General features: G+C 52.9%; 2 protein-coding genes across 4 annotated transcripts in view; one reads left to right on the forward strand and one right to left on the reverse strand.

The window, feature by feature from the left end:
* ARL13A (ARF like GTPase 13A) overlaps positions 1 to 10,524 on the reverse strand; it is a 39,838-nt gene extending 29,314 nt beyond the window's left edge. The window contains exons 1-3 of one of the 2 annotated variants that reach the window (XM_075896748.1): positions 10,119 to 10,524; positions 3,199 to 3,457; positions 1,675 to 1,814 (exon numbers count right to left, since the gene is read on the reverse strand). In XM_075896748.1, coding sequence (XP_075752863.1) covers positions 1,675 to 1,684 — 10 coding nt within the window. In that variant the 5' untranslated portion in view covers positions 1,685 to 1,814; positions 3,199 to 3,457; positions 10,119 to 10,524. Of the gene's footprint in view, positions 1 to 1,674; positions 1,980 to 3,198; positions 3,458 to 10,118 lie in introns of those variants that run through there. The other variant, XM_025178672.2, reaches the window with a different exon arrangement.
* Positions 2,759 to 27,314, forward strand: XKRX (XK related X-linked). 2 transcript variants are annotated; one of them, XM_075896747.1, is made up of 4 exons: positions 2,759 to 3,039; positions 14,648 to 15,531; positions 19,792 to 20,051; positions 25,838 to 27,314. In XM_075896747.1, the coding sequence occupies exons 2-4, from the start codon at positions 15,197 to 15,199 to the stop codon at positions 26,581 to 26,583; spliced, it is 1,341 nt and encodes a 446-aa protein (XP_075752862.1). In that variant the 5' UTR covers positions 2,759 to 3,039; positions 14,648 to 15,196; the 3' UTR covers positions 26,584 to 27,314. The 2 variants fall into 2 exon arrangements, with proteins under 2 accessions (XP_075752862.1, XP_006137495.2); XM_006137433.2 differs by lacking the exon at positions 2,759 to 3,039 and having other exon boundaries at positions 14,477 to 15,531.

Here is a 27,314-nt window from a genome sequence, read left to right on the forward strand (position 1 = left end):
ACTCCTTCACCACACTGCCCCAGCACCTGGAGCAGGGCACAGAGACACTGCTCCGCTTCCCCTGGGCCACAGAGACGTACGTGCTGGCGGCTGCAGAACCAAGCATCAGGAAGCTGTTCTAGCCCCATTGCACCACCAATGATGGTGGCAACAGAAGCCCCCACAGCATTTTAAGTTGCCAGGGTGGCAGGTGGGACTGGGGCCTGCACCAAGGGAGAGTGCGGAGGCAGCGGGTGGGGTTCATGGGGGCAGTAGTGCCTAGAGACCTCTGCCCCCCCAGGAGCCACTGCAGAGAGGGCTCTAGGTAAGTGTGGTATCCCACGCCCACTTCCTCCAGAGCCTGTACCCTCTGCCCCCACCCCACCAGCCCCCAAACTCCCTCCCAGAGCCTGCACCCAGGATGCCCCCCGACTGCCCCAGGCCTCAGCCAGCACCCAGACTCCATCCCAGAGTCTGCACCCTGCACCCTAATCCCCTGACTCCATTCCAGAGCCTGCAGCCCAGATCACCAACTGCACCCAATCCCCAGAGCTCCACTCTTCACGCCCTCCTGCACCCAGACTCCCTCTTCACACCCTTCCCTGCCCTCCCAATACCCTGCTCTAGTCCCGAGCCTGAACCTAGCACCCAAACTCCCACCTGGAGTGCCCCTCCCCCACCCCAATTCCCTCAGAGCCTTAAGCAAGTGATGGGGGAGAGAACTTGAGTGGGGGAGGGGTGCGGGCTCTGGGCATTCTGGACACCACCAAAATTTCTGCAAACTTGCCACCCCGATCCTGGATTACCTACTGTCCCTCAAGCAAAAGGGCCTCACAACGTCACCTGCACAAGTACACCTGGCAGGCCGGTGGCCATCTTCACCTGTCACCCAGGCACAGAGAGCAGGGAGGTGTTTGCTAACCCAGTGCTCAGCTGCTTCCTGAAGGGATTAGACTGGCTTTACTCACAGGTACGACAAGCCGGATCTTAACTTCGTCTTCACCAAGCTCCTCGGCCCTCCACTTGAATTCCTAGCCACCTGCCCTCTCTCCTAGCTCTCCTGGAAGACAGATTTCCACTAGGAGGGCCTCCAAGCTAAGGCTGCTTATGTCCGAGCCCCCGTCCATTCTGCTCACAGCCTGCCTTCCTCCCCAAAGTAGTTTCACAATTTCACGTTAATCAGGACATATCCCTGCCCGTGTTCTTCCTGACACCCCATGCAAACAACAAGAAGCGGGTGCTTCATTCCCTGGATGGCAGGCGTGATATTGAACACACAAAGCCATTCCACAAACCGCCCCAACTCTTTCTTACCATTGCCAAGAGAATGAGGAGCGTCCCCACAGCCACGCAGCACAATTCAGCCTGGATCACGGCCTGTAAACGGACATGCTATGACCTGGCAAGGTGCCACCTCAACCACTGCTAGCACATTCCACGATGGCGCTAGCATCTTCTGTGGCGTTCCTAGTGCATGTCCCTGTCCAAGCGGGGCAGCTACATGGTCCTCTGTTCACACCTTCGCTGCCCACTAGGCTCCCACCCAACACGCCAGGGATGCGGCTGCCTTTGGTAGAGTGGTCTTACAATCTGCAAAGAAGTGAACTCTGAGTCGTGCCCCCAAGGAACTGCCTGGGAGTCAGCTCTCAGAATAGATGTGAGCAAACACTTGAAGGGAAAAAAATGGCGACCTACCTCTCGTCATTGTTCCCCGAGTTGTGTTACTCGTGCTCTGTCGGAGTCATCTGGCAAGAAGGGTGCTGCTAGCGGAAGCTTTTTGATGGTTGTGCATGTGGCGTGCCCACGCCTATTGGAAAGGACAGGAGCAACACGTCCTGAAGAACACCGGTTACGAGAGGTAAGTAACTGCTCTTTTCAAAGGGAATTCAAAGTCCAACTGCCATGACTTCACTTGTCCCAGAAAGCAAGACATCCGGCTGCCCTACCCGTCCTCCCTGCAAGCGCCCACTATGGGTCCCCACGTTATGTTTCCTCACCAGTCTCCTGCCCATCACCGTCTCCTCCTGCTCCCCTCTGTCTGCTGCCTACATTCCCCCCACCCACTTGTCCCCCCTCATTTACTGCCCTGGTTCTCAGCACTCTCCCCACCTGCTGTGCTCACAGCCCCAATCCCAGCACCTCCGTATTCTCCTGTTCCCTGTCTGTGACCATTTTCCCTGAGAGTGGGGCGTCAGTCGATGGTGGCCATTTTTGATGAGGTCAAACCTTCCCCAAGAGTGAAGGCAGACACCAGCAATTCATGGGAACTGTCCCTCCTGCCCTCCTCAATCCTCCGAGACTCACAATAAAATCACCAGAGTTGGCAAAACTGCATCAGTGACCCTAAAATTCCAGGGCCAAAGCGAGGTCCCCAAAGTCAATGGGCCCTTTGCTTCCTGCCTGAATTTGGCCCTTTGCTTCGGTCTGTGGCAGGTTACACTGTCAAACAGCCTCGCCTTGAGCCTCTACCCAGCTTTGGTTTCAACCAAGCGTAGCAATCGTCGGTCGGATTCTGCTCTCGGCTCCGCCAGCATATGCCACATGGAGCTGGAGGGAAGCCGGTGGAGTTGTTCCTGATTTACTCTGGAGTGGGCGAGAGCAGAATCCCTGTCAGCCTCCAGGAAGAGGCCTCTGGGCTTCATCTCTCTTCTATTGTAGGAGCAGTTCCAGGTTTCCCTGGTAACCGTTGCCAGGTGAGACTGGGAGGTAGAATTTAGTCCCCAGGGTTGATAACCGAAGACGTTCCCCATTAGGGCTGCTAACAAGCTACATCCTGACCAAGCATCTAGTTTGGATGCCAGGGGGCATCTCCCCCTTGTCACCGCCTGCTATGTGAGAGTCGAAGAGGCATGCGAAGGAGCCCTGGAAACTTCAGGGGCTGTTTAGCTCTCAGCCTATCAGTGCCTGAAAAGTCAGCACATATTTTAAAAACCTCGGTGTATGTGTGTGCACAGCTGCGTTCCCAGAGGTCCAGTGAACCAGCTCAACCTTGACAGCCCAAGGACGGGTGAGGATGGCCAGGCACGGCTGATTCGCCCTGAGGGAGATTGCGTAGGAACCGTGAGTATGAGCTAGGAGGGGCCGGATTTGCTGTTATCTGGGGAAAATGGCTAGCAATGGCCTGATTTGGTGAGGATTAGCTAGAACAAGATAGGATTGGCTAAGGTGGGGAAGACTGGTTAGGGTTAATGAGGATTAGTAGTTAAAATCAGGGATTACCTGGCACCAATTAGTGATGATTACAGTTCACACTGGGAAAGGATTTCTTCATGTTCAGGGAGGTCAGTGAAGAACAAAAAGGAGAGGGAACTGTGTCCTGATTTGCTTAGTGGAAGAGGGAGATCTCTTCTCGAGGGATCCACCTGATGCTTTTATCAGATCTACAGAGAGTAGCAGGATGTATTCACTCTGAGCTCTGCTTGCTCTTTGGTGGGCATCATGTCCTCCTTTGGTTCCAATGCTGGTAGACAGTAGCTTGCTAAAACCCAGAGGGAAAGTGTTATTTTCCTGAAGTGCCTCTTCTAATAAATGCTAACCAGTCAAAGCAAAATTGCATGGCACATATAAATACCACTCTGTCCCTTTAAATTCCTGCACAGCTCTGGCTGCTCATGATAAATCGGATAATGGGGGCTTTAGACTTTGCAGACTAATTACATATAAATACCACATGGTCTGACTGGAATCAGAAGGTAATGGCTGCCTTTCCTGAGGAAAATTATGCTGATGGATCAAGGAAGGGCCTTCAACATCCCCATGCTAACTGACAAGAAATAGCCTTCTCTAGGGCTGCTGTAATAGAAGGAAGGCTGTCACTAACTCCTGTTAGCTAGAAGTATATATACCTTGCATGTGGCACTAGCTTAAGATCAGCTCGCTGTTGGATACTGGCACTCTGATCGTGTATCCTCCCAGCTCGGCACTAAACTGTCACAGAGCTGAGTTCTCTTTTCCCATCAACAGCTTTTCTGAGGCATTTTGGGAAGAAGGAGTTAAATTTTCCTTTTAAGCTGTCCTCACACACTCCGTGGAATGAAAGAAATCAGGGACCTGAAATCAAGTGTCGAGAGAGGAGCCGCTTCCCACAGTGTATTCGTCTTCAGTATCTGACCCACACTGCACAAACACTAGTTCATTTGTTGTGAAACAAAGACACTGGTGAGATGGGTAAGAAAACAGGCAGGCCTGAAAGCGGTCAGGCAAACAGTCCCCACTATGTGGAAACAGACCATGAGAAGAATCGGATTGTTGTCCTTTGAATCCATTGGGCTTTCCTGAGGGGCAGACAGGTGAGGGAGATGCACCTGTCTGGAGAAGGGCTTCACAGTCTGAGCATTCGGGAATGATTGTTATGTGATCCACATCCACAGATATTTGTCTGGGCTCGATTCACTTGCAACAGGAGAATTCATTTCAACCCCTGCTCTGGAGAGGAGAGAATGTCCACGATATCCATAAAGGGCCTACTTCAGCCCCACCAGCTGGACCAGGGAACTAGTTCCAGAGCAGATTGCTGCTAGGCAACAGGAGCTTTCAGTTCCCCATGCCATTGCAGAAGTTCGGTAGTGTATTTCACAGCAAAGCTAACTTCATATGCAGCACCTACTTTTCCGTGAGACATCTGCCTTTTTTGTGTGTGTGATGGGTTTCACCTAGGGCATTTGCCCGAAATTAAGACACCAAACCTGTAACAGAGTCAGGACTAGGTGCTTTTTTCTAATTCTGTAGTTCTCAACCAGGGGTCCAGGTCCCCTTGGGGGGCCACGAGCAAGTTTCAGGGGATCCAGATAAAGCAGAGAGCAGGGCCAGCGTTAGACTCACTGGGACCCAGGGCAGAAAGATGAAGCTGGAGTCCTCCTCCCCAGACTGAAGCTGAAACGCCAGCAACTTAGCTTGAAGGGACCCCTGTGGTGCGGGTCTTGGCAATGGTTCCTCTTACCACCCCCTAACGCTGGCCCTGGCTTTTAATTTACTGGAAAACCTGTCGTTGTGGCATGGCTGTGCTATGGAATTTTTATAGCATGTTCAGGGCACCCCAGAAGGAAAAAAGTTGAGAATCTCTGCTCTAGCTCACTCTCTTCCTTTCAGCCAGTTGTCTCTTACCCTTTCCTTCCCGTTGTCGATACAGGGAGACATTAGCATCTAAACGCTCTGTGCTAGACACAGTTCCTCTCCATTCAGGCCTAGGGCATACCCCTCTCCTAACCTTTGATCACAATGCAGGACTATGTAGCACTTTAAAGACTAACGAGATGGTTTATTAGATGATGAGCTTTCGTGGGCCAGACCCACTTCTTGTTAGTCTTTAAAGTGCTACATAGTCCTGTATTTTGTTTCAGCTGCACCAGACTAACACGGCTACATTTCTATCACTATTCCTTGATCACAGGGATTCTGAGTTGCAGTGCTGGACCTGAAAGGTTCCCGGGCAGGAAAGGGTTAACCGCCACTCTGGCCCGGGCTCCATTCATGGAGGCCTCCTCCTGCTGCTTGCAGCAATGACAATAATAGGCAGGATGGTGTGAAAACTCTGCCTGGTACAGCGAGGTTAGTCAGATGTCCCATTTTTAAAGGGACAAGCCCCTATTTCAGCCCTCATGAGGGCGGCTCAACTTTTTCTTAAAAACAGGCAAATTGTCCCGTGTTTTCTGTCTTCCCCTCACCCCCGCCCCATAAATACTGGTGGGTCCTGCTGCTGGCCGATCCCTGCTCACCAGCTGCCCGTCCACCAGCGGTGAATGGGAGGATCGAATGGCCAGGGATGGTGGTAGGAGTGCAAGGCTGGTGGCAGGGCAAAGATGCAGTGTGCAGGGCTCGCTGCTCCTGCTCCCCGTGCTGGTCCACCAGCGCAGCCCCTCCTGCATGCGGGCTCTCAGCCAGCAGGGCCCTGGCCTCCATTAAAGATGGGAAGTATCGTGTAATTCACTGATCAAATAGTCGATGCATTTTTTCATCTACTATTCAATTAGTCCATAGGGTGGTGCCCCCTAGACAGCTGCCCCAGGGATGGAGCAGCAGAGTCAAGGCAAGCTCACTCCTGCCCTGACCCTGCACCACTCCCAAAAGCAGCTGGCATGTACAGCAGTGGCTCCATGTGCTGCCCCTCATCTACAAGCACCAACCCCACAGCCTCCACTGGCTACAGTTCTTTGTTATTGATCAATGGGAGATGCAAGAGCAGCATCTGCAGGCAAGGACAGCATGTGGAGACCCCCTGCTCTGACTTTCTCAGGGGCTGCAGGGACATGCAAAGGGGCAGCACTGCCCTTTGCACAGCTGATTCCGGGCTCCATGCAGCGCTGCCCCTTTGAAATGCTGCTGCGGCATTTCAAAGTGGCAGCGCCACATGGAGTCCATGCAGTGCTGCTGCTTTGAAGTAGCCCCTTCTCCCCCCCCCTTACTGCCTTTGTCTGATAAAGGCAGCAAGGGAGAGAGGAAGCAACTAGTCAACTATCCTGTGTTGACTATCCAATAAGCATTTGCTTATCGGATAGTTGACTAGTCCTTAACATCCCTAGCCTCCATACTGTCTGGCTGGGACTGGCTGCAAGTAGAAGGAAAAGCTACTTCCAGCCATGGGATAGGGAGAGAAAGAAGAGATGAGCTCTGCAAAGACACAGGCCAGGTCATCTCCTTTCCCTGCGGGTGGAAGCAGCTCCCATCCCTGCCCTCCTGCACAGAGCCAAAAGGCTGCTGCTGGCCGTGTTCTGGTGTGAACCCTGGCAGAAATCTGGGAGGGGGAGTGTCACTCTACCTGTCCTCCACCCACCTGTTGCCTCAGGAAGACATAGCACCAGGTATCAGGAGAGCAGGGTCCGTCCCAGGGGCCCAGCCAGGCAGGGAGTGTTGGATCAGTCAGTCGCCTCCCCCTACTCGCAGGTTAAGAGAGACGTGTGGGAATGTGTGTGTGTCACCTCTCCTAGTGTGTTTGGGGGGAGGTAGGGATGTGTACACATCACTCCTCCTTGTGTGAACCCTAAAGCCTTAGGCTATGTCTACACTGGGAAAAGATTTCAAAATAATTTCTTTTGAAATAATAACTCCAGAAATAATTATTTTGAAATGAGCTTATTCCCGAAGGAAAGCAGGAGCTGTTGAAATAACCAGCCCCTTATTTCAAAATACAATAAAACTCCAATTGTCTGGCATCCAGTGGTCCGGCACTCCTGATAGTCCGGCACCAACTGGAACCCGGAAGTGCTCCAGCCAGCTGGACAATTGGAGCTGCTCCACGCCACTTCCCCAAGTCTGCTGCCACCGCTGCTGAAACTGACCAGCGGCGGACCTGGGGAAGCGGCACACGGGGTGCTGCCCGGTTGGTCCCAGCGCCGTCCCTCACCCCTCTGCTCGGCGCCGGCAGCATCCTAGCTGCTCTGCCCCAGGGCTTCCCCAAGTTCGCCTGGTCAGTTTCAGCAGTGGCAGACTTGGGGAAGCCCTGGGGCAGAGCAGCTGGGGTGCTGTCGGGTTGGTCCCGCAGCGCCGCCCCTCACCAACACCCGGTTCGCCCCACGCCGCGCCGTTCCTTGCCCGATCGCCCACCCGAGACCTGCTCCAGACCCGTCACAGCCCCCCTGCCAGAATACCTCCTGATACTCTGGCATATCCGATAATCTGGCACCCCCTGGGTCGCAAAGGTGCCGGATTATTGGACGTCTGCTGTAATAGGCTTGGAAGAATGGACGCTTGCCTTGTTATTTTGAAATAAGGGGAGTTATTCTGAAATAACTCCTCAGTGTAGACATGCCCTTAAAGAAGGTAATTAAAAATAATCCGATTACACAGCATTTCTTTTTAATGGGGTCTCAGTCAGCCTGATGTTAATTTGAATACTCGTACTGTGTAGTTAGGTTGGAACTTGCTTGAATGCGAGTCATTTTACCAGGTGTTCCATGCTCAGCATACAGAGATATGGGCACCCTAGGTACAGCCAGGTTGCTCCCAGCCACAATCTGGCTTGCTCCATAAAATTAACAGGGCCACATCAGATTAAACATCCACCAGAAGGATCTGTTAATTAAAGAAACAAACTCTTACTGCCGGATTTGTTGCATACAGCTCTCTCAAACTAGGAGTGCAGGGAGGCAACTGACTGATCTAACCCTCCCTGCCTGGCCCAGCCCCTGGGAATGGACATCTGGTGCCATGGCTTCCTGAAGCAAGTGTGCACTACGTTATTATCTGCTCAGTATCTAATTGGACACTGACCAGTCACACTCAGCACAAAGCATTGCTGTTATATAAGGTCCGGCCCACAGGCTGCAGTTAGATCTATGGAGTCTTTGACCCCAAGGCTGTGTCTAGACTACATGGCTCCATCGACGGAGCCATGTGGATGAGGGTTATAGGCAAAGGGAAATGAAGCGGCGATTTAAATAATCGCGGCTTCATTTAAATTTACATGGCTGCTGCGCTGAGCCGACAAACAGCTGATCAGCTGTTTGTCGGCTCAGTGCACTAGTCTGGACGCTCCCCTACCGACATCAAAGCCCTTTGTCGGCAGCCCCGTTATTCCTTGTGGAATGAGGTTTACCGGTGCTGCCGACAAAGGGCTTTGATGTCGGCAGGGGAGTGTCCAGACTAGCGCGCTGAGCCGACAAACTGCTGATTAGCTGTTTGTCGGCTCAGCGCGGCAGACATGTAAATTTAAGTGAAGCAGCGATTATTTAAATCGCCGCTTCATTTCTCTTTGCCCAATAAACAAATCTACATGGCTCCGTCGACAGAGCTATGTAGTGTAGACGTACCCGACTCCAAGCAGATGCAGAGTTCTGCCCATACAGATCTGATGGTCTAATGTTGAACATGACCAAAGAGCAATACAGCAGTCTCCAGGAAGTCAGAAAGAAAAATCCTATCAAAACATTTCTCTAAAGCCATTCCTATGCACTGTTTGCAAGCCAAATATTGCAGCATGATTTAGTGCAGGAAAACCCTGCACTGAAAGCGAATGGAAGCAAAAGTAAAACTGACCCATCTATGCTGAAATGCAAAAGCAGCAGCAATCCAGGCTGAGTGTTGTAAAAAGAACGGCTCCATTGTAGGTATCGGTACAGGATTGTTTTGCAACATGAGTAAGGAGTTTCTGGCTTGCAGATTATTTTGAACCTACATTCCCTTCGTTGATCTCTTTGTTCTGAACCCAGAGTTTAAATGTTGTTTTCCCTTATTTGTTGGGTGTTTACTTTGTTAATATTTGGTGATTCCCATTTAATCCAGCTCCCTCATTCTGAGCTGTTCTTTGCTTCTTTTCAGAGACTGGAAAGAGTTTTAAAACTTTCCCTCTCCTGCATTAGACCACAGGGCCACAGCTATTTAGCCATTCCTCAATACAAATTCTGTTTACAGAGGGATTCCTGATGCAATGTGGGGAGGTCTGTCTCTCCACAGAGATCAAGCTGCCTCTACCCCTGTCATGACTATATTTGGGGAATCAGACAGTTTGTTTCTTGGCAAGACCAATGATTTCCTCCAATGGTAATACCTTCTTCAGGGTCCTAGTGCATCAGAGTTTCCAGGCAGACACCAAAGGAAAGGAAAGAGGCTTGTGTTCAAACAGCCTGTGCTCAGCTTTCTGGTCTTTTAGCTCTTTAAGAGCCGCTTCTGTTCTCCATTTACAGCCGCTAAACTGTTGGGCATGGAATATTTGAACAAGAGACACCTATGGAGCAAGGAGTCTGCCCCGCCCCTAAAATCTCACTATACTTTATACCGCGAGAAAGTAAAGCTCAGAGAAAGAAGTCGGGGGGAGGGGGGCGGTATTTTAGGATTGAGCACAGAGTTGCACACTTCCTAACTGCACAGAACTCTTGCTCTCCCCCTGTTCCCGAGACCCTACCTCACTCTCCTTCACTGTGCTGGGGCAGGGAGCTCTGGTGTGGGAGGGAGCTCAAGGCAAGAGGGTGGGGTGCTGGAGGGAGCTCAGGGCTGGGCAGGGGATGTGGGGGCTGGGGTGGGGCTGGGGACGAGAGGTTTGGAGCGTGGGAAGAGGCTCAGGGCTGGGGCCGAGGGGCTCGGGGTATGGAAGTGGGCTCCCATGATCACAGGACTCAGAGAGCTGGGGCTTTAAGAAAAGTGCCAAATAGTGTGACTTTTGAGAAAGACGGATGGTCTTGTAGTCCGGGCCTAGGACTGGGACTCACCAGGTCTTGGATCAATTTCCTGCCCTGCTGCAGACTCCACAGTTTCCTCTTGGATAAGCCACTTCCTTTCTCTATAAAATGGAACTAATACTTTCTCCCATGCTGTCTGCCTTGTCTAACCAGTTCGCGGCAAGATCTGTGTTTCACTACAAGTCTGTAGAGTGCCTTGCATAATAGGGCTTCCAGGGCTACTGTGATACAAACAAGCACTAATTAGCATACCTGGAGGAGACTATGGGAAATGATCTTAGAGACCACTCACAAATAACTCTCTTAGCTGCTTTAGAACCATGCTAAGCGATGCCTGCTTTTTAAGCCCTGACTTTCATGGACAAACTTTATCATCATTTTGTACTTTCTTATGGGAAACGTTAGTCACCTCTTGTCCAGCTTGAAATAAGAGAGCCCCTCGTCCGTTCCATTTCTTAGATATCTGATGCCACCTGGCACTACGCTCAGCTGCTCATAGGTAGTGATCCCTTGTGCAGCATGACTACTGGCACGTCGCACAGCTCTCCAGATGGGAACTAACTCTTGCTTCACATGGAATGATTTATTTCTGTTCCCTCCTTCTGCTTGCACAACCATTCCTGGTTTATCTCTGCCCTATTTTGTACTGCTGCTCTGCCATAAACGAAGAATTCAAGGCTTTCTCCATAGGAACCTCACCCAGTTCAAAGTGCACAGATATACAAGCACATCTATGCTGTTGATTATAATGGGAATACTGGGTGGCTGCGTCTAGACTGGCAAGTTTTTCCACAACAGCAGCTGCTTTTGCGGAAAAACTTGCCAGCTGTCTACACTGGCCACTTGAATTTCCGCAAGAACTCTGACGATCTCATGTAAGATTGTCAGTGTTCTTGCGGAAATACTATGCTGTTCCCGTTCGGGAAAACGCCCTCTTGCGCAAATGCTCTTGTGATAGAGGGCCAGTGTAAGCAACACGGTATTGTTTTGGGCAAAAAAGCCCCGATGGCGAAAATGGCGATCGGGGCTTTCTTGCGCAAAATCGCATCTAGATTGGTGTGGACGCTTTTCCGCAAAAAGTGGTTTTGCAGAAATGCGTCCGTACCAATCTAGATACTCTTTTCCACAAATGCTTTTAACGGAAAACGTTTCTGTTAAAAGCATTTGCGGAAAATCGTGCCAGTCTAGATGTAGCCGGTGGGTTTGAGGACAGAATTCAGCCTGAGATTTTAGCCTGGGTTTACAATGCTGTTGTAGGATTTGCCTGTTAAAGGACAAAACTGGGTCAGATGTGGGTTCTGATCCTGGCCCTACCAGTGACTTGCTGTGTAAACTAAGACCAGTTCTCTTAACCTCTCTCTGTGCCTCACCTGCAAAATGGGGATGAACATACCAACCTTAGGGTGTGGGTTATGCAGCTGAATTGGTTCATTCCTGTGAAGTGCTTTGACATCCTTGCACACGAGGCTGCACTGGTGTGGTTAAATGCATAAGTAACTATATTTAATTTATTTATCAGTAAACATGGAAAGATGCCATGAGGAATCCATGACGATGTTGGGTAAGGAGAACTTGGGCATTGACTGCCCAGATGAAGGCAGGCTGCCTGGCAGCTTGCCAGAATCCTTAGAGTTGCATTTAATTTGCATCAACAGAACAGATTTGTATTGCTTTTATGGTAATGAAAAGGAGTGGTCATGATGGGCCCCAGCATGCAATGCTTCTTCAGTGCTCAGATGGAGGCCGTGCATTGCATGGTGGGACCAGTCATGTCCCCAGGCTGCACCTGGGTTGAAGGGGATGCCAGCTGTGCTTTGCATGTTTAGGCTTTGTGCTGGGGGGGGTGAATATGTAATGTCACAATAAGGCATGAATGCCATTGTACTGTGATGCTGCACCAGCCTGAAGCTATTTCAGGTCTGCTTGAAGAACAGACCCACCATTACTGACTATCCTTCTAAAATGAAGGGCAGGTGGTATAGTGTTGTCAAGGGGTGAAGGAGGAAACACTTGAAAACAGAGTTTCTCCGGCTGACCATCCAAATGAGAAAGGAGCACAGTAAAGAAGTTCTCTGGTTTCCATGCCTTTCAGAGGGAAGGAGAGCCTCCTAGGATCCCGGCTCTGCTACTGAGATGCCAAGTGATTTTTGGCAACCTCCCAATGACTCAGTTTCCCCCCTGCAGACAAGAGACAACAATTGCCCGCACCTCACAAGGGTTGTAAAGGTTCATGTCTGCAAAGCACAGGGAGGCCATTGGATGAAGGCTGCTGCAGAAGGAGCTGGGTGGTATTAGCAAGGGATACAGCATCACCACAGCTTACTGCGTTCCTGTCAGTTTGGATCAGCACCTTCCAAGCCTGCCTAGATGTAGTGGCAAACTGCTTGGAAAGCTACCTGTGGCTTCTGGGACTCCCTAAAATAGGAAAAATTGGCCAACCGCAAACATTCCATGGCTGAGTGGCATCTCTCACAGCCAATAGGCAATGTCAACATATTACCATCGAGCACCTATTGAATTCTGGCAGACAATGAGAATGGCTGTAGGGCCTTTGGACAGTTATTGACTAGCTCAGGGCAGTACCAATGCTCATGCATTCAGAAAGAGGTCAGATGGTTGGGAAGATAAGGAGTGATCCTTGCCTGAGATCAGGGACGGGGTGCTGGTGTCACCCTGGGGTCCATGTTATTGGGGGACTGGTCACAGCTGTCAAATGGGAGATAGGGCTGTGGTGCTGTTTGCTAGCTACTTCCCATGTTCTCAGCTGTGAAATGTCCAGAGTTCAAAGCCCTGGCCTGCAGGATGGAGGGAAAGGTCCATTCGGTTGCCTTGTTTCAAGTCTCCATCTGCCTCTGTTAGACAAAGAGCCATCCCGCTTGTCCCCAGCTCACAGGCATATGGAGAGACAAGGGAAAACACTCTAAACAACAGGCTAGGGGGGGAGATTGAGGTGGGACTTACAGGAATAGCTGTGAGATGGTGCAAGTCAAAAGAGTTTTAAGATCTTATCCATTTCCCATTAGATTATAGGATAAAAAAGATACCCACTTTACTATTGGACCCCCCCCCTCCCCCGGGCCATTTCAGAGGCCAGCTGCTCCTGCCTGCCTCATTTTACCCCAATGCTGGCTGCAGCTGTGATTTCTATTCCCACACAGCCATTCCTTGTGCAGAGAACAGCGGGGCTCACACACGTAATACAGAACCTTCTGCCATACTTCCCCTCACCAGGCGGCTAACTCTGGAAATAGATCTGATCTCACTGTGCATTTTTCTGCCTCACAATTTATAGTTCTTCGGCAGCAAGCAACCTTCCCGCCCCCTGGTCTTTGGTGAGTGGGAGCAAAGATCTGAGAGCTGATCTGCTGAGCTCTGCTCACATGTTAGCTGCTGCAGGCAGATGATGGTATCTTCCTTCCTCCTTTGCCATGCAGAGAAAGGGGTGCAGAGAATGGTAGAGAGCAAGAGGAATCTAACTTCAAAGGCCTAGCTAGGGTCTTCAGGGCAGCATTTTTGGCTCAGTTCACTAAGGAAAGCAGCAAGCAGTTGGTGCGAGTGTCACTCCACAACCATAATCACAGCCAGGTTTTCAAAGGAGCTTTGTGCACCCCACATGCTAACCGTTGTGGAAATCTAGTCCATAGTGTGTGAGACAATAGTGCCCAACCCCCTGGCCTGCAGACCAGATCCAGGCTACTTGCTGCGTTTATATGGCCTCCACAGTTTATGGCCATTCTGCAGAATTTCAGTTTCAGTTTTAAAAGTTTCTGGCTCTCACCATTGCAAAGAAAACCTTCCAAACACAAAGGGTGCATAACCACTGTGGCGTGACCTTCCTGGGTCTGCAGGCAGCCTGGCACGATGACAAAGGGGTGGGAACTACCCCCCCCCCGCGGAGTTTCACTAGGGGTTGACACTGAAGCCTTCGCAGGCTTTCGCTTTGCAGGTTGGCATCCACTCTTTCAATGCAGATGGTTGCAGTGGGTGGGTTGGAGGAGGAGGTGTGAAGCCCACGGGGATGGGAGGGGAGCGGGGAGTTGTTGCAGGAAATCAAAGGCAGAGGGAAGAAAGCGAGGCACGAAGACAGGAGGGAGGGAGAGAAGCAGAGAAGGGGGGCCAGGATTAGCACTGGTCCAGGGTGAGTGCAGGGTGCGGGAGGGACCCATGCGCCAAGGCCCTGAGGCTGATGATGGGGGTACTCTGTGCCAGCCCCTCTTCCCGCCATCGGGAGACCCCCTGGGCGGGCGGGGACCACCTTCGGGGCGCCGGAGTCGGCTCCCCGCCCCGAGCCCGAGTGGCAGCCGGGCGGGGCGCTAGGACCCGGGAGCCGCGCGCGGGGGCGCTCACACCTGCTCGGCCACATCAGCCGGGGCAGCCCGGAGAGCGCAGGGGGGAGCGCGCCCTGCCCGGCGCCGCGGCTGAGCCGCTGGGCGGAGCGGGGCAGCCTCGCCCGAGGGCCGCGTGCGCCCGGTCCCCGCCCCGCCCCGTGCCGGGCGAGCCCTCGGCGGGCGGCTCCTGCCCTGCGCGCCCGCGCTCAGCCCGTCTCTCCTCTTCCGCAGGGCCCCGCTGAGGACGCCGCGGCAGCTCCCCGCGGGGCGCACGGCGCCATGGGCCCGGAGAGCGCGGCGCCGCGCCGGGTGCCGAGGCACCTGCCCGGCGCCGTCTAGCACAGGGGCCGCCGCCTGCCCCGGACCCGCAGCAGCAACTTCCCCCGCCGCCTCTGCGCTGGAGAGCCCGGGCCACGGCCCCGCGCGCCCAGGCTCCGTCGGAAGAGGCGCCCGCGCAGCGCCTGGATTCTGTCCGTTCAAACGCCGGCCAAGCCCGCTCTCCCCAGCCCATCCTCGTGGGCTCGGATCGCTGCTGCCCAGTGACTGGCAGGCGCCGCCTGGCTGCGGGGGAGTGTTCCAGCCCGGGCGCCTTTGGAGACTCATGCCACTGCGCGCTGCAGGTGGGAAGCAAACAGAAGGAAGTCGGATTTCTCCCCGTGGTCTCCTTTTCCCAGGCGCATCCCAGAGAGAGACATGGCTCCTGGGCTGAGCAGGGTTAACGCATCGCTGCTTTAAACACACCCAGGCCTCCAGACTAGCTCCCAGCCCTGGGTTCCAAGCATGGACAGCATGTGCGAGAGTCCCATCGGGGAATGTTCAGACCAGCCCCCCCTGGAAGAAAAAGCAAAGGAGCCCCCTGTGCCACCCAGGGCAAAGCCACCGTTCAGTATCATCTTCTCCACGCTGCTCTTCTGTGGGGAGTGCGTGGCGGCCGGGATCCTGTGTGCCTCCTACAGCCACTCGGACGACCACTTCTGGCTCACGCTCACCATCCTCTTCATGCTGTATCCATCCATCTTGATCCAGTTGACCCTCATTTTTGTCCACAGGGATTTGACCAGTGACAAGCCACTGGTGCTACTGCTGCATCTTCTCCAGTTGGGGCCCGTCATCAGGTGAGCGGCATGAGCACTGCACCACGCTCTGTAATCTACCCTTTCCCCAGCCCCCAGGAACCCCGGCCACAAGCGGAGTCCTGTCCTGGAGCACTGTGTTGCCCAGGGAAGCTTTTTGTACAGTGTTCTCCTAGGGGGTAACGCAGCTCTCCGCTGTTACAGCTCTGCCTTGCCAAGAGTTACTGTCTGGCCTGTGTTTTGCCAGTGGAAAGCAGCAGGAGGGCTAAAATTACTGGCATTACAGGGGCTTTCTTGGGAGTGACTCTGGCTGTGGGTAAGTTCTTCCCTACCCCAGTCCCTGTGGGGAGAGGTGTAGGAGCTGTGGGGTAGCTCCCAGGTACTTCCCTGTGGTACAAGTGCCAGGAGCTCACAGCTACTGCACTCGGTTCCCTGGTCCTTTTCCTCCCACCCGCAGCAAGGCAAGAGTAGTTAGGACAGAACTTGCGAGCAAACTGGTTTTAGCCTTGGATTCAGCTGCCTTACAAAAAATAGAATCTGTAACTTTGCAAAACCTTGTGGGTTTGGGACACTTCAATATCCCAAAATAGGCGGGAGGGGAGGGGTTTCCTCTGTCTCTCTTCCCTACCTCTTCTACCCAAAGACAGGCTCAGAGGAATGAAGCCCTAGAGATTTCTCCTCTTCCTAACCTCAGTGGACAAACCACAGGCGCTTCCTACCCAGCCATCTCTCCCAGAGACAGTGGCCGCTGGAACATACCCATGCAGCTTCCTGCCCCACCCCCCTGACAAAATGCTTACTGTCTCCCTGGTCTGGAGTGAACTGTTTTCAGCACCCAGGCTCTCTTACAATGACTCCCTTTTCATGATTGCCTTTTACACTTCCTGTCTTCTGACTAGTGAGCCTCACTGAGACAGGCCATTGGCTTATGAAGTCCCTGTAGTCACAGCTGTATGGCACAGGGTGAATTCTCATGGGGGTCCATTTCTGAGCTGAGCTATAGTGTTCTGCGTGGATCCAAAATGTGTATCCGCATCCTCATCTGTGTCCACACAAATGAGCCGTGGATTTCTGGATTGACATTCACGGGTGCGGATCCCCGTGGCTATAAAGCAGAGATCTGCAAATTTGATGCAAAATTTGTATCCGTCTCCATATCTGCAACATTGAGCCATGGATATCCAGCGGCTATCTGCGGGTTTGCAGGGCCCTAAGAATAAGGCATGGAGGGTAGACCTGCCTCTGACTGAGGGGAGGCAGCAGCCCCCTGGGTGCTGGGGGAAGCGTGAGAGAGGGAGACATGGGACAAGGAAGAGAAGGGCCATGGCGCAAATGAGTCTGTGTTGGAACAGAAAAATCCCGGGAGCCAGGAGCCACGCAGTCATCGGTGCAAGCGGGAGAGGAGGAGCTGAGTGCAATAAATGAGGAGGGAGCCTAGGTCTCATTCCTGGAGAATGACAGGGATGCCTCCTTCCAGACAGGAATGTTCCCCTCCCTGTGTGAGCTCGGCCTGTGCCAGCAAGACAACCTGTTGTTACATAGCCTAGATGATGGGGAAGCCAGGCTGGCTGTATCAGATCTCCCGAAAGAAATAATCAAGCTTTTAAAGCCAGTTTCTGTTTCCAGCTGGCTGGGAACGGGCTAGGTGTGTCCTTTGGCCCTGCCCTGGGTAGGCGTCAGTCATGCTGGCTCACACTTTGCCCTGGGATGCAGTCAGGTGGCTCCATGGCGAATTCTTGGGAAGGAGATAAGCAAGACGATATGGTGTAGCTAGCTCACAGCTAACTCAGAGCCCTCCACTTCATGCAGAGCCCCTCCCCCCCGAAGATTCGCCACTGTTAAGGCTACATCCTCTGACCGGACACACAGGTGGAGGGACGCTCCTGTACTCCTCCACTCTGATGCTCCAGCTCTAATAGGATGATGTTGCCTGATGATCCAGGCTTCTGGGGACTTCCATCAGGCCCTTTGGTCAGGATTAGACCGAGTTATGTCATGACTAAACTTCCATTGCCAATTTTAATAGCAGCATCACTTGTACCAGCGAGTAGAACTCACCCCGTGCCTAACTTCTCTTGCTGTGCAGTATGTAGCCGCGTGAAAGCGCACAGCAGCACCTCCCTACAGTGGGTGAGTTCCCTGTTGATTTCAGCAGCAAAAGGCCGCTGGGGGAGTAGTGCCTGTAATGCCTTCGGTCGTGATATCTGCAAGCCAGTGGCTGGAGCGAGAGGTACCTCAGAACACTCCAGAGAGCTGCCTGCTTCATGCAGGCCCTTTCAGTTGAAGCCCTGGCAGCCAAACTGCTGAGTCTCACCCAGTTTCATTGAGTCATAAATTGGCTCTGGCTCACTGGAAACTGGTCCTTTCTGATGAATGTGGCCGCAGAGCTGAGTTCCTGACATAGCACGTAACCAGGCAAGGCTCAAAGCCCCTGCCCAAAGCGGTGCAGAGAGCGAATTCCATCTTGGGCTCACAAATGGCAGTTTCTCCTGTACCATCGCTTGGCCCGATCAAGTGTTTCCTCTGTCGGTCCCAGAGCAGGTTCGTTCCCAACCTGAAGTGCTAGCTCTCTTCAGGAGCCATTTCTCTTTCTCTCCTACTTCTTCCCACCCCCCCATCCCCCCCTCCAAAAACAATAAAAGATTTTGATGAATTTGGCGTCTGGGCAAGCGGAAGGCTGGAGTTCAGAGTCCTGCACCGATCCTGCCAAGGGCTGAGAATAATCTCGTGAGGATTGGGGGTTCCACAGAAAACCAAGTGCCACACGACTTCAGAGATGGACTGCGTAGGAAGCGTGTCCAGCGCTGGCAAAGTGAACCCCACATTCCTTCTTCTTATGATACGAGTGGTATTCCTCGGGCCTCCCCTCCTCCCCCACCTTCACTTATTCCGTGGGGCCAATGAGGCCTTGGCTGAGGTAAATGCTCCAGGGAATCCTTTCCCTGGGCTGAAGTAGGTCACACAGGGTGCAGAGCTGTCATGAACATAAGAACGGCCAGGCTGGGTCAGACCAAAGCTCCATCCAGACCAGTATCCTGTCTGCCGACAGTGGCCAATACCAGGTGTCCCAGAGGGAGTGAACCGAACAGGTACTGATCAAGCGATCTCTCTCCTGCCATCCATCCCCACCCTCTGACAAACAGGCTAGGGACACCATTCCTTACCCATCCTGGGTAATAGCCATTAATGGATTTCACCTCCATGAATGTATCTAGTTCTCTTTTAAACCCTGTTATAGTCCTGGCCTTCGCAACCTCCTCAGGCAAGGAGTTCCACAGATTGACTGTGTGCTGTGTGAAAAAGAACTTCCTTTTATTTGTTTTAAACCTGCTGCCCATTAATTTCATTTGGTGGCCCCCTCGTTCTTATATTATGGGAACAAGTAAATGACTTTTCCTTATTCACTTTCTCCACACCACGCATGATTGTATAGACCTCTGTCATATCCCCCCTTAGTCTCCTCTTTTCCAAGCTGAAAAATCCTAGTCTCTTGAATCTCTCCTCCATATGGGACCCGTTCCAAACCCCTCATCATTTTAGTTGCCCTCAGGCTTACCCGGTAACAATTTACATCCCCAATACACACAGATTTACCCTGTTCCTTTTCGGCATTGCAGTACAGCACTGTGGCTACGTCTAGACTGGCATGATTTTCTGCAAATGCTTTTAACGGAAAAGTTTTTCTGTTGAAAGCATTTGTGGAAAAGAGCGTTTAGATTGCGGAAAAGCGTCCGTACCAAAAGCACTTTTTGTGGAAAAGCATCCGTGCCAATCTAGACATGGTTTTGCGCAAGAAAGCCCCGATCGCCATTTTCGCCATTGGGGCTTTTTTGCGCAGAACAGTTTTTAGCTGTCTACACTGGCCCTCTTGCGCAAAAACGTTTCCGGAAAAGGGCTTTTGCCCGAACGGGAACGTCAAAGCATTTGCGCAAGAAGCACTGATTGCAGACAGTAGAACGTCAGTGCTTTTGCGCAAAATCAAGCGGCCAGTGTAGACAGCTGGCAAGTTTTTGCGCAAAAGCACTTGCTTTTGCGGAAAAACTTGCCAGTCTAGACGCAGCCTGTGTGTTTTGGGGGCATATTTCCCATCATGCAAATAGTGTGCCCTGCGCCCGGGTGGTGAAGACCGGTGCTGTTTGCCGCCTTGTGCTCTCCCTCGCTAGTTGCCTCCTTCCTAAAGTGCTTGAGTGGAATCAGTGACGTCCTGCTGGGGGAGGCCGACAAGGAGAGGCATGCAGAGGCGCATGAGGGTCCCCGGAGGGGTCAGGCTGGCTGAGCTGATGGGCTGCTTTGTCTGTGCAGGTGCATCGAGGCCCTGGTGGTTTACTGTTGCTCGGGGCGACAGGAGGAGCCCTACGTTACCATCACACGCAAGAAGAAGCTCCGGAAGGGCTGTGAGGTGGAGCTGGAGCAGGAGGTGGGCCACTCCATCCGCAGGCTGGTCACGCACCGCGATGCCTTCAAGCGCATGGCCGTGATCCAGGCCTTCCTGGGCTCCACCCCACAGCTCACGCTGCAGCTGTACATCAGCATCATCGAGAAGTATGTTCCCATTGCCAGAGGTAAAGGAGGAAGGGGGCAGCGTGGGGAATGACCAGTGAGGCACAAGGGGCAGGCCCAGAAATTTGAGTGCTTATCCAAGCCTGTCATAAGAACGGCCGTACTGGGTCAGACCAAAGGTCTATCTAGCCCAGGAGCCTGTCTGCTGACAGTGGCCAGCTCCAGGTGCCCCAGGGAGGGTGGACCGAAGACAATGATCAAGCGATTTGTCTCCTGCCATCCCTCTCCAGCCTCTGACAAACAGAGGCCAGGGACACCACTTCTATCCCCTGGCTAATAGCCTTTTATGGACCTAACCTCCGTGAAATTATCTAGCTTCTCTTTAAACTCTATTATAGTCCTAGCCTTCACAGCACACGTCTGGGCTGGGAGGGGACAGCTGTTGTACCGCGCAGAGCAGCGCTGTCCCGCGCTTTGGGAGAGCAGGTGAAGAGCAATGCTGGATCCAGATGACACTGGAGGGGAATGTTTAGGTAGCCAGCTCAGACACGCAGGTAACATTCTTGTGGAGCCTGTTTCATATCACAGAGAAGCTCCGTGGCAAGTAAGACCGCGCACTGCTGAATAGGAGGTGCAGGCGCTGGCTCGTACAGCTGATCTTGGAGTCCTACACTGGATAAATCCTCCACGCAGGGTGGAAAGGTCTCTAGTTCAGTCCCTAGCTTATTTTTCCATGCAGGACTCAACTCTCTCTCAAGTAGCGAGAGCCCCTCTAGGTGCGGAAGGACGGTCTAGCAGGTAGGGCACTGGCATGGGCGTCAGGGCATCTGGGCTCAGTTCCTGTCTTGGCCACTGACTGCCCATGTGACCTTGCAGAGTCAGCTGACCCTGTGCCTCAGTTCCCCTGGGGTAATGCTTCCCTACCCCCATAGGGCTGCTGGGAGGCTAAAATCCATGAACTGGTATGAGTGAGCTACTAGTACTAGTAGCCCTGGGAGCAGGCTCTGGCAGGCAGGATAAGGGGCACCCTGAAGGTGGGATGGGTCGTGCTGTGGACCTCGCAGATAGGGCATTTGCCTGGGGAGCGCAGGGTGGTGGGTTCTAGTTCCCCAATCGGAGGTAGAAGGCCAAAAAATAATTCCGCATCTCCACTAGGTACACAGTAAGGCAGGGCTCCATCATCTCCTTCCTGTGATACCATTGTCTCTGCCTCCTTTGGAAGCTGCTTCCATTCCAGAGCTCATCTGTCAGATATTTTTATCCATTTATTTTAAAAGCATGTTTCGTAGTCACATTTAAATCTTCCCATACAGTCTGTTCTTGCTAGTGCAGCCCTGACTTACATACATTTATATGATGTCCCTGGAAAAAAGGCATTACAGCTGTTAGGATCCAGGCAAGGAAACAGACGTCAAACCAAAATAAACCTTAATTTAAGCTAATAGTATAAATGATCATGAGGAAATTGGGTTTTATCTGATCAGTTGCTATGCCTGATGTACAGTGAGCACCGTGTTCAGTAGCTCGCGGCTCATCGAGTCCTGAGCACTACCGTCTCCGTCTCGTTTAATAGAATTAGAGAGTGAATGAACTCCTCTCGTGCTTTGAGCCCTTGGTGCTGCATAAAAGGGCAGGTGCAGTGTAAAGAGCCCTTAAAGGCCTTGCTTCCCCCATGGAGGAATTTCCCTGGTAGGAGCTGAAAGATAAGGCTACCTCCTTGGACCCCCCCAGCAAGTTCTGGTATGGAGGGCTTGCTGGGGCAGGAGGTAGCCGGGGTGAGGACATAGCTGAGAGCTATCTACTCCAATGTCATGTTCTGACGCAGCGGCTCTCAGCCTTTCCACACTGCTATCCCCATTTCAGGAGTCTGGTTTGTCTTGCATACCCCAAGTTTCACCTCACTTACAAAATCAGACATCAGAATGCAAAAGTTTGGCAGCGCACTCGCACTGAAAAATCGCTTCCATTCGCATTTTTACTATCTAATATAATTATAAAATCAGTTGGAATATAATACTGCACTTCCGTTTCAGCATATGGCATTCAGAGCCGTATAAAGAAGTCGTTGGATGAAACTTTAGTTTGTACTGACTTTGGCTAGTGCTTTTTATGTAGCCTGTTGCTTTCAAACAGGCAAATCTTTAGATAAGTAGCTGTAAGCCCTGCAAGGCCTCTGGGTCGTCACAGCGGTACACATCTCCCTGGTTGAGAACCACTGAACTAACGTAAAATTGCTCTTTCTCACGGTTTACTAGCTCTGAATGTGGAGGTTTCTATTGCTGTGTATGTCACACATGCCTTAAGCTGCTAAACAACTACACACCCAAAGGGGTGTGTATTAATTGGGAGAATGACAGCTAGTTTCCACTGACCTGCATGTCCACGTGCAATTTAAGATTTCATGCAATGAGCTGAATTCCAGATCACACATAATGCATTGCTGGGAACATGCTGATGGTTCATGGCGAGCCTTTTAGGTCGACTGTGCTGCCTGCCTTCCTTGCAGGACAGCTCAAACACCTTTCCCCTGGTGTTACTTTGGTGCGTAAGGCAGAGCCATAGTTGCCCAGGGATTCTGTGTGATAATGAATGTGAGGGGAGGCATCCCCTAGAAAGTCTCCTTTAAGGTGTGAGCCCCACGAGGAAAATGTTTTGAGAAGCTCTGAAATAAAACCTGTGACCGTTTTCAGCAACAGAGGCCGGCAAGTAACCCTAGCTCAGGGACTTGCATAGGGAGCTTGTCTGTGTCTCAGCTTGAATATCCGCACCACAGTAGCAAAAGCAGTGTTTACTCTCTGCACCCCAGATCAAAAGCAATTTTCCTTTATGACTGCAGCATAGTTTCCCTGACCCGTTGAACTAGAGTGACCAGCTGGATTTCCTGTATTTAAAGGCTGACTGTATAACATCGATGACAAGGCTCACCACTCCTCCCACGTGCTCCCCGGTACATTGGTCTCATGGTTTCTGATACTCTGCCTGCCTGCTGCTGAAACATGAGACCCGGCGTGTCCTGCGTTGACTTGCGCTGGCTCATGGGACATGAGTCACTAAATAAGGGTGGACAGAGACTTGCTTAAGCATAACTCTCCAAGCAGAAACCAGATTGCCCTGGGGCAAGTCTGCTGCCAGTTTCTTGCCTAGTGGAGAGCAGTGGTAGGTACGGAGGCAGATTGTCACAGCAATTGTGCCTGAGGCCTGATTCCAGGGGCAGACCGGCCTGGCGGGATACCGGGAATTTCCCTGTGGGCCGTCATCCGGTGGGCCATCGTGTCCGCACGCCGTTGCCCCTCACTCCGAACGGCTCCGCGTCTGCGCTGTACGCGGCACGCAGAGCCCGACCCGCCGCCTGCGCCACATGCCGGACATGACACGGAAAGGGGGCGGGGCTTGAGGGGCACGCAGGGGTGACATCATGGGGAGGGCCATTCTCAACCTATTTCCCAAGCCTGTTTTGATTGCCAGGACGCTCCTGCCTGATTCCAATGCTCCAAGCCTCACTTTGGACGGGCCCTGTCCAGTTTGACATGGTTTCCCAACCTATGGGTCGCCATTACATTTCAAAAGGGTCGCCAAGTGTCTCCCTAGGTGGCTCTGTTCCCCTCTCCCCCCCCCCCCCCCCCGTTTTTGAATTGCCCTGGGTCACCGAGTCTTCCTGAATTGTCAGAATGGCTGTCTAGACTACATGCCTCTGTCGGCAGAGGCATGTAGATTAGACACATAGGCAAAGTCAAATGAAGCCGCAATTTAAATGATCGCGGCTTCATTTAAATTTACATGGCTGCCGCGCTGAGCTGACAAACAGCTGATCGGCTGTTTGTCCACTCAGCACGCTAGTCTGGACGCTCCCGCGCCGACATCAAAGCCCTTTGTCGGCAGCCCCGTTATTTGTTTACCAAACAAACAAATCTACATGGCTCCGTCGACGGAGCCATGTAGTTTAGACGTACCCAATGGATCCCCACCTGGAAAAGGCTGGAACTGCTGAGTTAGAGAGAGAGAAGCCGGGAGAGAGGCCAAGCAGGATCCCTGGCGGCCCTGCAGCCTGCCAGCCTGCCAGAGGTTCTTACACTGCACAGGTTTCTAGATTAAAGGTCTAGAGAACATGACCTATGAAGCCAGGCTTCATGAACTGGGCTTGTTTAGTTTGGAAAAAAGAAGATTAAGGGGGGACATGATAGCGGTTTTCAAATATCTAAAAGGGTGTCACAAGGAGGAAGGAGAAAATTTGTTCCTCTTGGTTTCTGAGGACAGGACAAGGAGTAATGGGCTTAAAGTGCAGCAGGGAAGGTTTAGATTGGACATTAGGAAAAAATTCCTAACTGTCAGGGTGGTCAAATATTGGAATAAATTGCCAAGGGAGGTGGTGGAATCTCCCTCTCTGGAGATATTTAAGAACAGGTTAGATAGACATCTGTCAGGGATGGTGTAGACGGAGCTTGGTCCTGCCTTGAGGGCGGGGGGCTGGACTCGATGACCGCTCGAGGTCCCTTCCAGTCCTATGATTCTATGATTCTATTATTGTATTTGAGCATTGGGTCCTACTTTGAGCCAGCTCTTGCCCGGTCAGCAAAGCTGTGATTATGAGGAGAGCAGCCAGGCTGGGCACACGGGGCCCCATCACCAGCCCCTAGCACAAAGCAGGCCTAAGCTGAGCAGGCACTAGGGGCAGAATTTGCCCTAACTCAGGCTACGTCTACACTGCCTCTTTTTTGCGGAGGAGGCGATACAAATGAAGCCCTCATTAGCAACTGCTCACACTTCATTTGCATATTCTCTTCTGATGCTTTTTGCAGAAAAGGTTTTTGCACCAAAAAAGCCATGGAGCCGGGTCCGTTTTGTGCAAAAAACCCCTTTTGCACAAGAACCTGTGAACCTCATTTGTTGCGGGATAAGGGTTTTTGGGCACAAAACGGACCCCTCTACACGGCTTTTTTTTTGCACAAACACCTCTTCCGCAAAAAGCATCAGAATAGAATATGCAAAGGAAGCGTGAGAAGCTGCTACTGAGTGCTTCGTTTGCATTACCTCCTCCGCAAACAAAAGGCAGTGTAGACGTAGCCTGAGAATATGCAAATGAAGCATGAGAAGTTGCTAATGAGCACTTCATTTGCATTGTCTCTTCCGCAAAAAAGAGGCAGTGTAGACATGGTGTCAGAGGTCTTAGGGCACATTCAGGCCTAGCTAATGCAGGGGCAGCCAAGGCTGTGGAGCTGCGGGCATCTGGGCTCCATTGACCCGCCTTTCTGGCCTGATTGACATGGAGGCTGTTAGCTGTTCGGATTAGGCGCTGGGGGGAGGGGTAGACGGTAACTCCTGCTGAGCACCCACTTAGCAGGTGAGGGAATGCAAAGTTCCCACTTTCTCTGGGCAGAAAGCTCCCAGGTGGCTCCACTTACAGCTACAGGAACAAGCAAGAGCCTTGCTGAGGCGGATTTTGGGCACGCAGGACGTGCTGTCTTCGCCCCGCCGTTCTCAGACGGGACGTTCCTTTCCCATTTGGGATCTGTGGCTAACCAGACTGTTGCTGTCCCTCTCCTGCAGCTGCCGCCTGCCACAAGCCGTTCCTCCCCTGCCCCATGCCTGTTCCCCCTTGGAGCCAGTATTTTGAACTCCTTGGTGGCAGTTCCAAGCCCGCTCCCACCTGCAGGAGCCACCTTCCCCCAGGGCCTGCTTGACCTGGACATGAGTTGTCCCCCCGACACCCACTGCAAGCTCACGCCAAGACTTTTGTGCCGTACGCAGGGTCTGCGTGGACAGTGGGGCAGAGAGGAAGGCATGCGCTAGGGCAACACATGTGCGTTGCTCTGTGTAATCCTGGTCCCCACTTTCCTTCCCTCCTCTGCAGCCGTCCTGATGGGCATCTGCCTGCTGTCGGTTACCTACGGGGCGCTGGTCTGCAACGTCCTGGCCATCCAGATAAAATACGACGACTACAAGATCCAGCTGCGGCCGCTGGCCTTCATCTGCATCGTCCTGTGGCGCAGCCTGGAGATCTCCACCCGCGTGGCCGTCCTGGTGCTCTTCTGCAGCGTCTTCAAGCACTGGGTCATCCCCATTATCCTCGCCAACCTGCTCGTCCTCTTGCTCCTGCCCTGGGTGCGGTTCTGGCGCAGCGGCGCCCGGCTGCCCGACAATGTGGAGAAGAACTTCAGCCGGGTGGGCACCGTGATGGTGCTGTGCTCCGTCACCCTGCTGTACGCCGGCATCAACATCTTCTGCTGGTCGGCCGTGCAGCTGAAGCTGGCTGACCGGGACCTGATAGACAAGGCGCAGAACTGGGGCCGGTTGGCCACGTATTACGCTGTGCGGCTGGCGGAGAATGCTGCCCTGCTGCTCCTCTGGTACTTCTTCAAGACGGACGTGTTTGAATACGTCTGCGCCCCGCTGCTGGTGCTGCAGCTGCTGGTGGGCTACTGCCTGGCCATCTTCTTCATGCTCCTCTTCTTCCAGTACCTGCACCCCTGCCGCCAGCTCTTCCAGCACAACGTCTCTGACTTCCTGCAGTGCGTCTGCTGCCGGCAGACGGCGCCAGACAGCCCCACCCAGCTCGATGCCCCGTGCGAGCCCAGCGTGCGGCACAGCATCGTCTGATAGAACGCGCTGGCCTGGTGCTGCCAGGCGTCTGGCTGTGACACGTGCCTGTTTACAGACCCAGAGGGGGCAGACAGTCTACAAAGCTGTGATTTACAAAGAGGGGGCTGGGCCCAGGGGGGCCTCATCACCAGCCACTAGCACAAAGCGAGGCTAAGCTGAGCAGGCACCGAGGCCCAGAATTCTCCTGGGCCGCTCACCCTGCAGATCTGGCCCCTCTGATGTCACGGGGGCCTGTCGACCCATTGCAGGCTGTGAACGGGAGAGGCGGGGCGAGGTCGCTCTCCATGACGACACCCACACTGCACGAGCAAAGGGCACACGCGTCCCCACCCCCACCCCCTCACTTGTCAAGAGAGCCCGTGTTTGGGGCAGGAGCGAGGTCCAGCCCCTGCCCCTGCTCTCCCAGCACTCCACCCCCCACCCATACACTGAATCAATTGCACACCACCCCCTGGGCCCCAGGGGCCACCCTCTGGTGCCATGGAAGTGCCACCTAAGTCCCTGCATCTTGACCCCCTGGCTGCTCTGCTCCTTTGCATGGTGCCGCATTTCTCAGCGGTTCCATGCCAGAAAGGACGCTGTGCGTGATTGTGCTCTGCCCCCTCCCCCTCCTCCTTCCCGGGGTTTTCTCCCTGGTTATTACTGTACGTTTGTGGAACTCAAAGGATGAATCTTGAAGTTGACATGGTGGGACATGGTCTGTGTTTTAAAGGAATTGGTGTCACTTC

The sequence above is a fragment of the Pelodiscus sinensis genome, chromosome 13, assembly GCF_049634645.1.
Source record: "Pelodiscus sinensis isolate JC-2024 chromosome 13, ASM4963464v1, whole genome shotgun sequence".
NCBI classification, from domain to species: Eukaryota; Metazoa; Chordata; order Testudines; family Trionychidae; genus Pelodiscus; species Pelodiscus sinensis.

What these genes read in the sequence shown, in the direction of transcription:
- XKRX (XM_075896747.1), top strand. Translation starts at nt 15,197, where the DNA reads ATGGACAGCATGTGCGAGAGTCCCATCGGGGAATGTTCAGACCAGCCC. An exon ending in CAGTTGGGGCCCGTCATCAG is followed by an intron (nt 15,532 to 19,791) that starts GTGAGCGGCATG and finishes TTGTCTGTGCAG; the next exon opens with GTGCATCGAGGCCCTGGTGG. An exon ending in GTATGTTCCCATTGCCAGAG is followed by an intron (nt 20,052 to 25,837) that starts GTAAAGGAGGAA and finishes CCTCCTCTGCAG; the next exon opens with CCGTCCTGATGGGCATCTGC.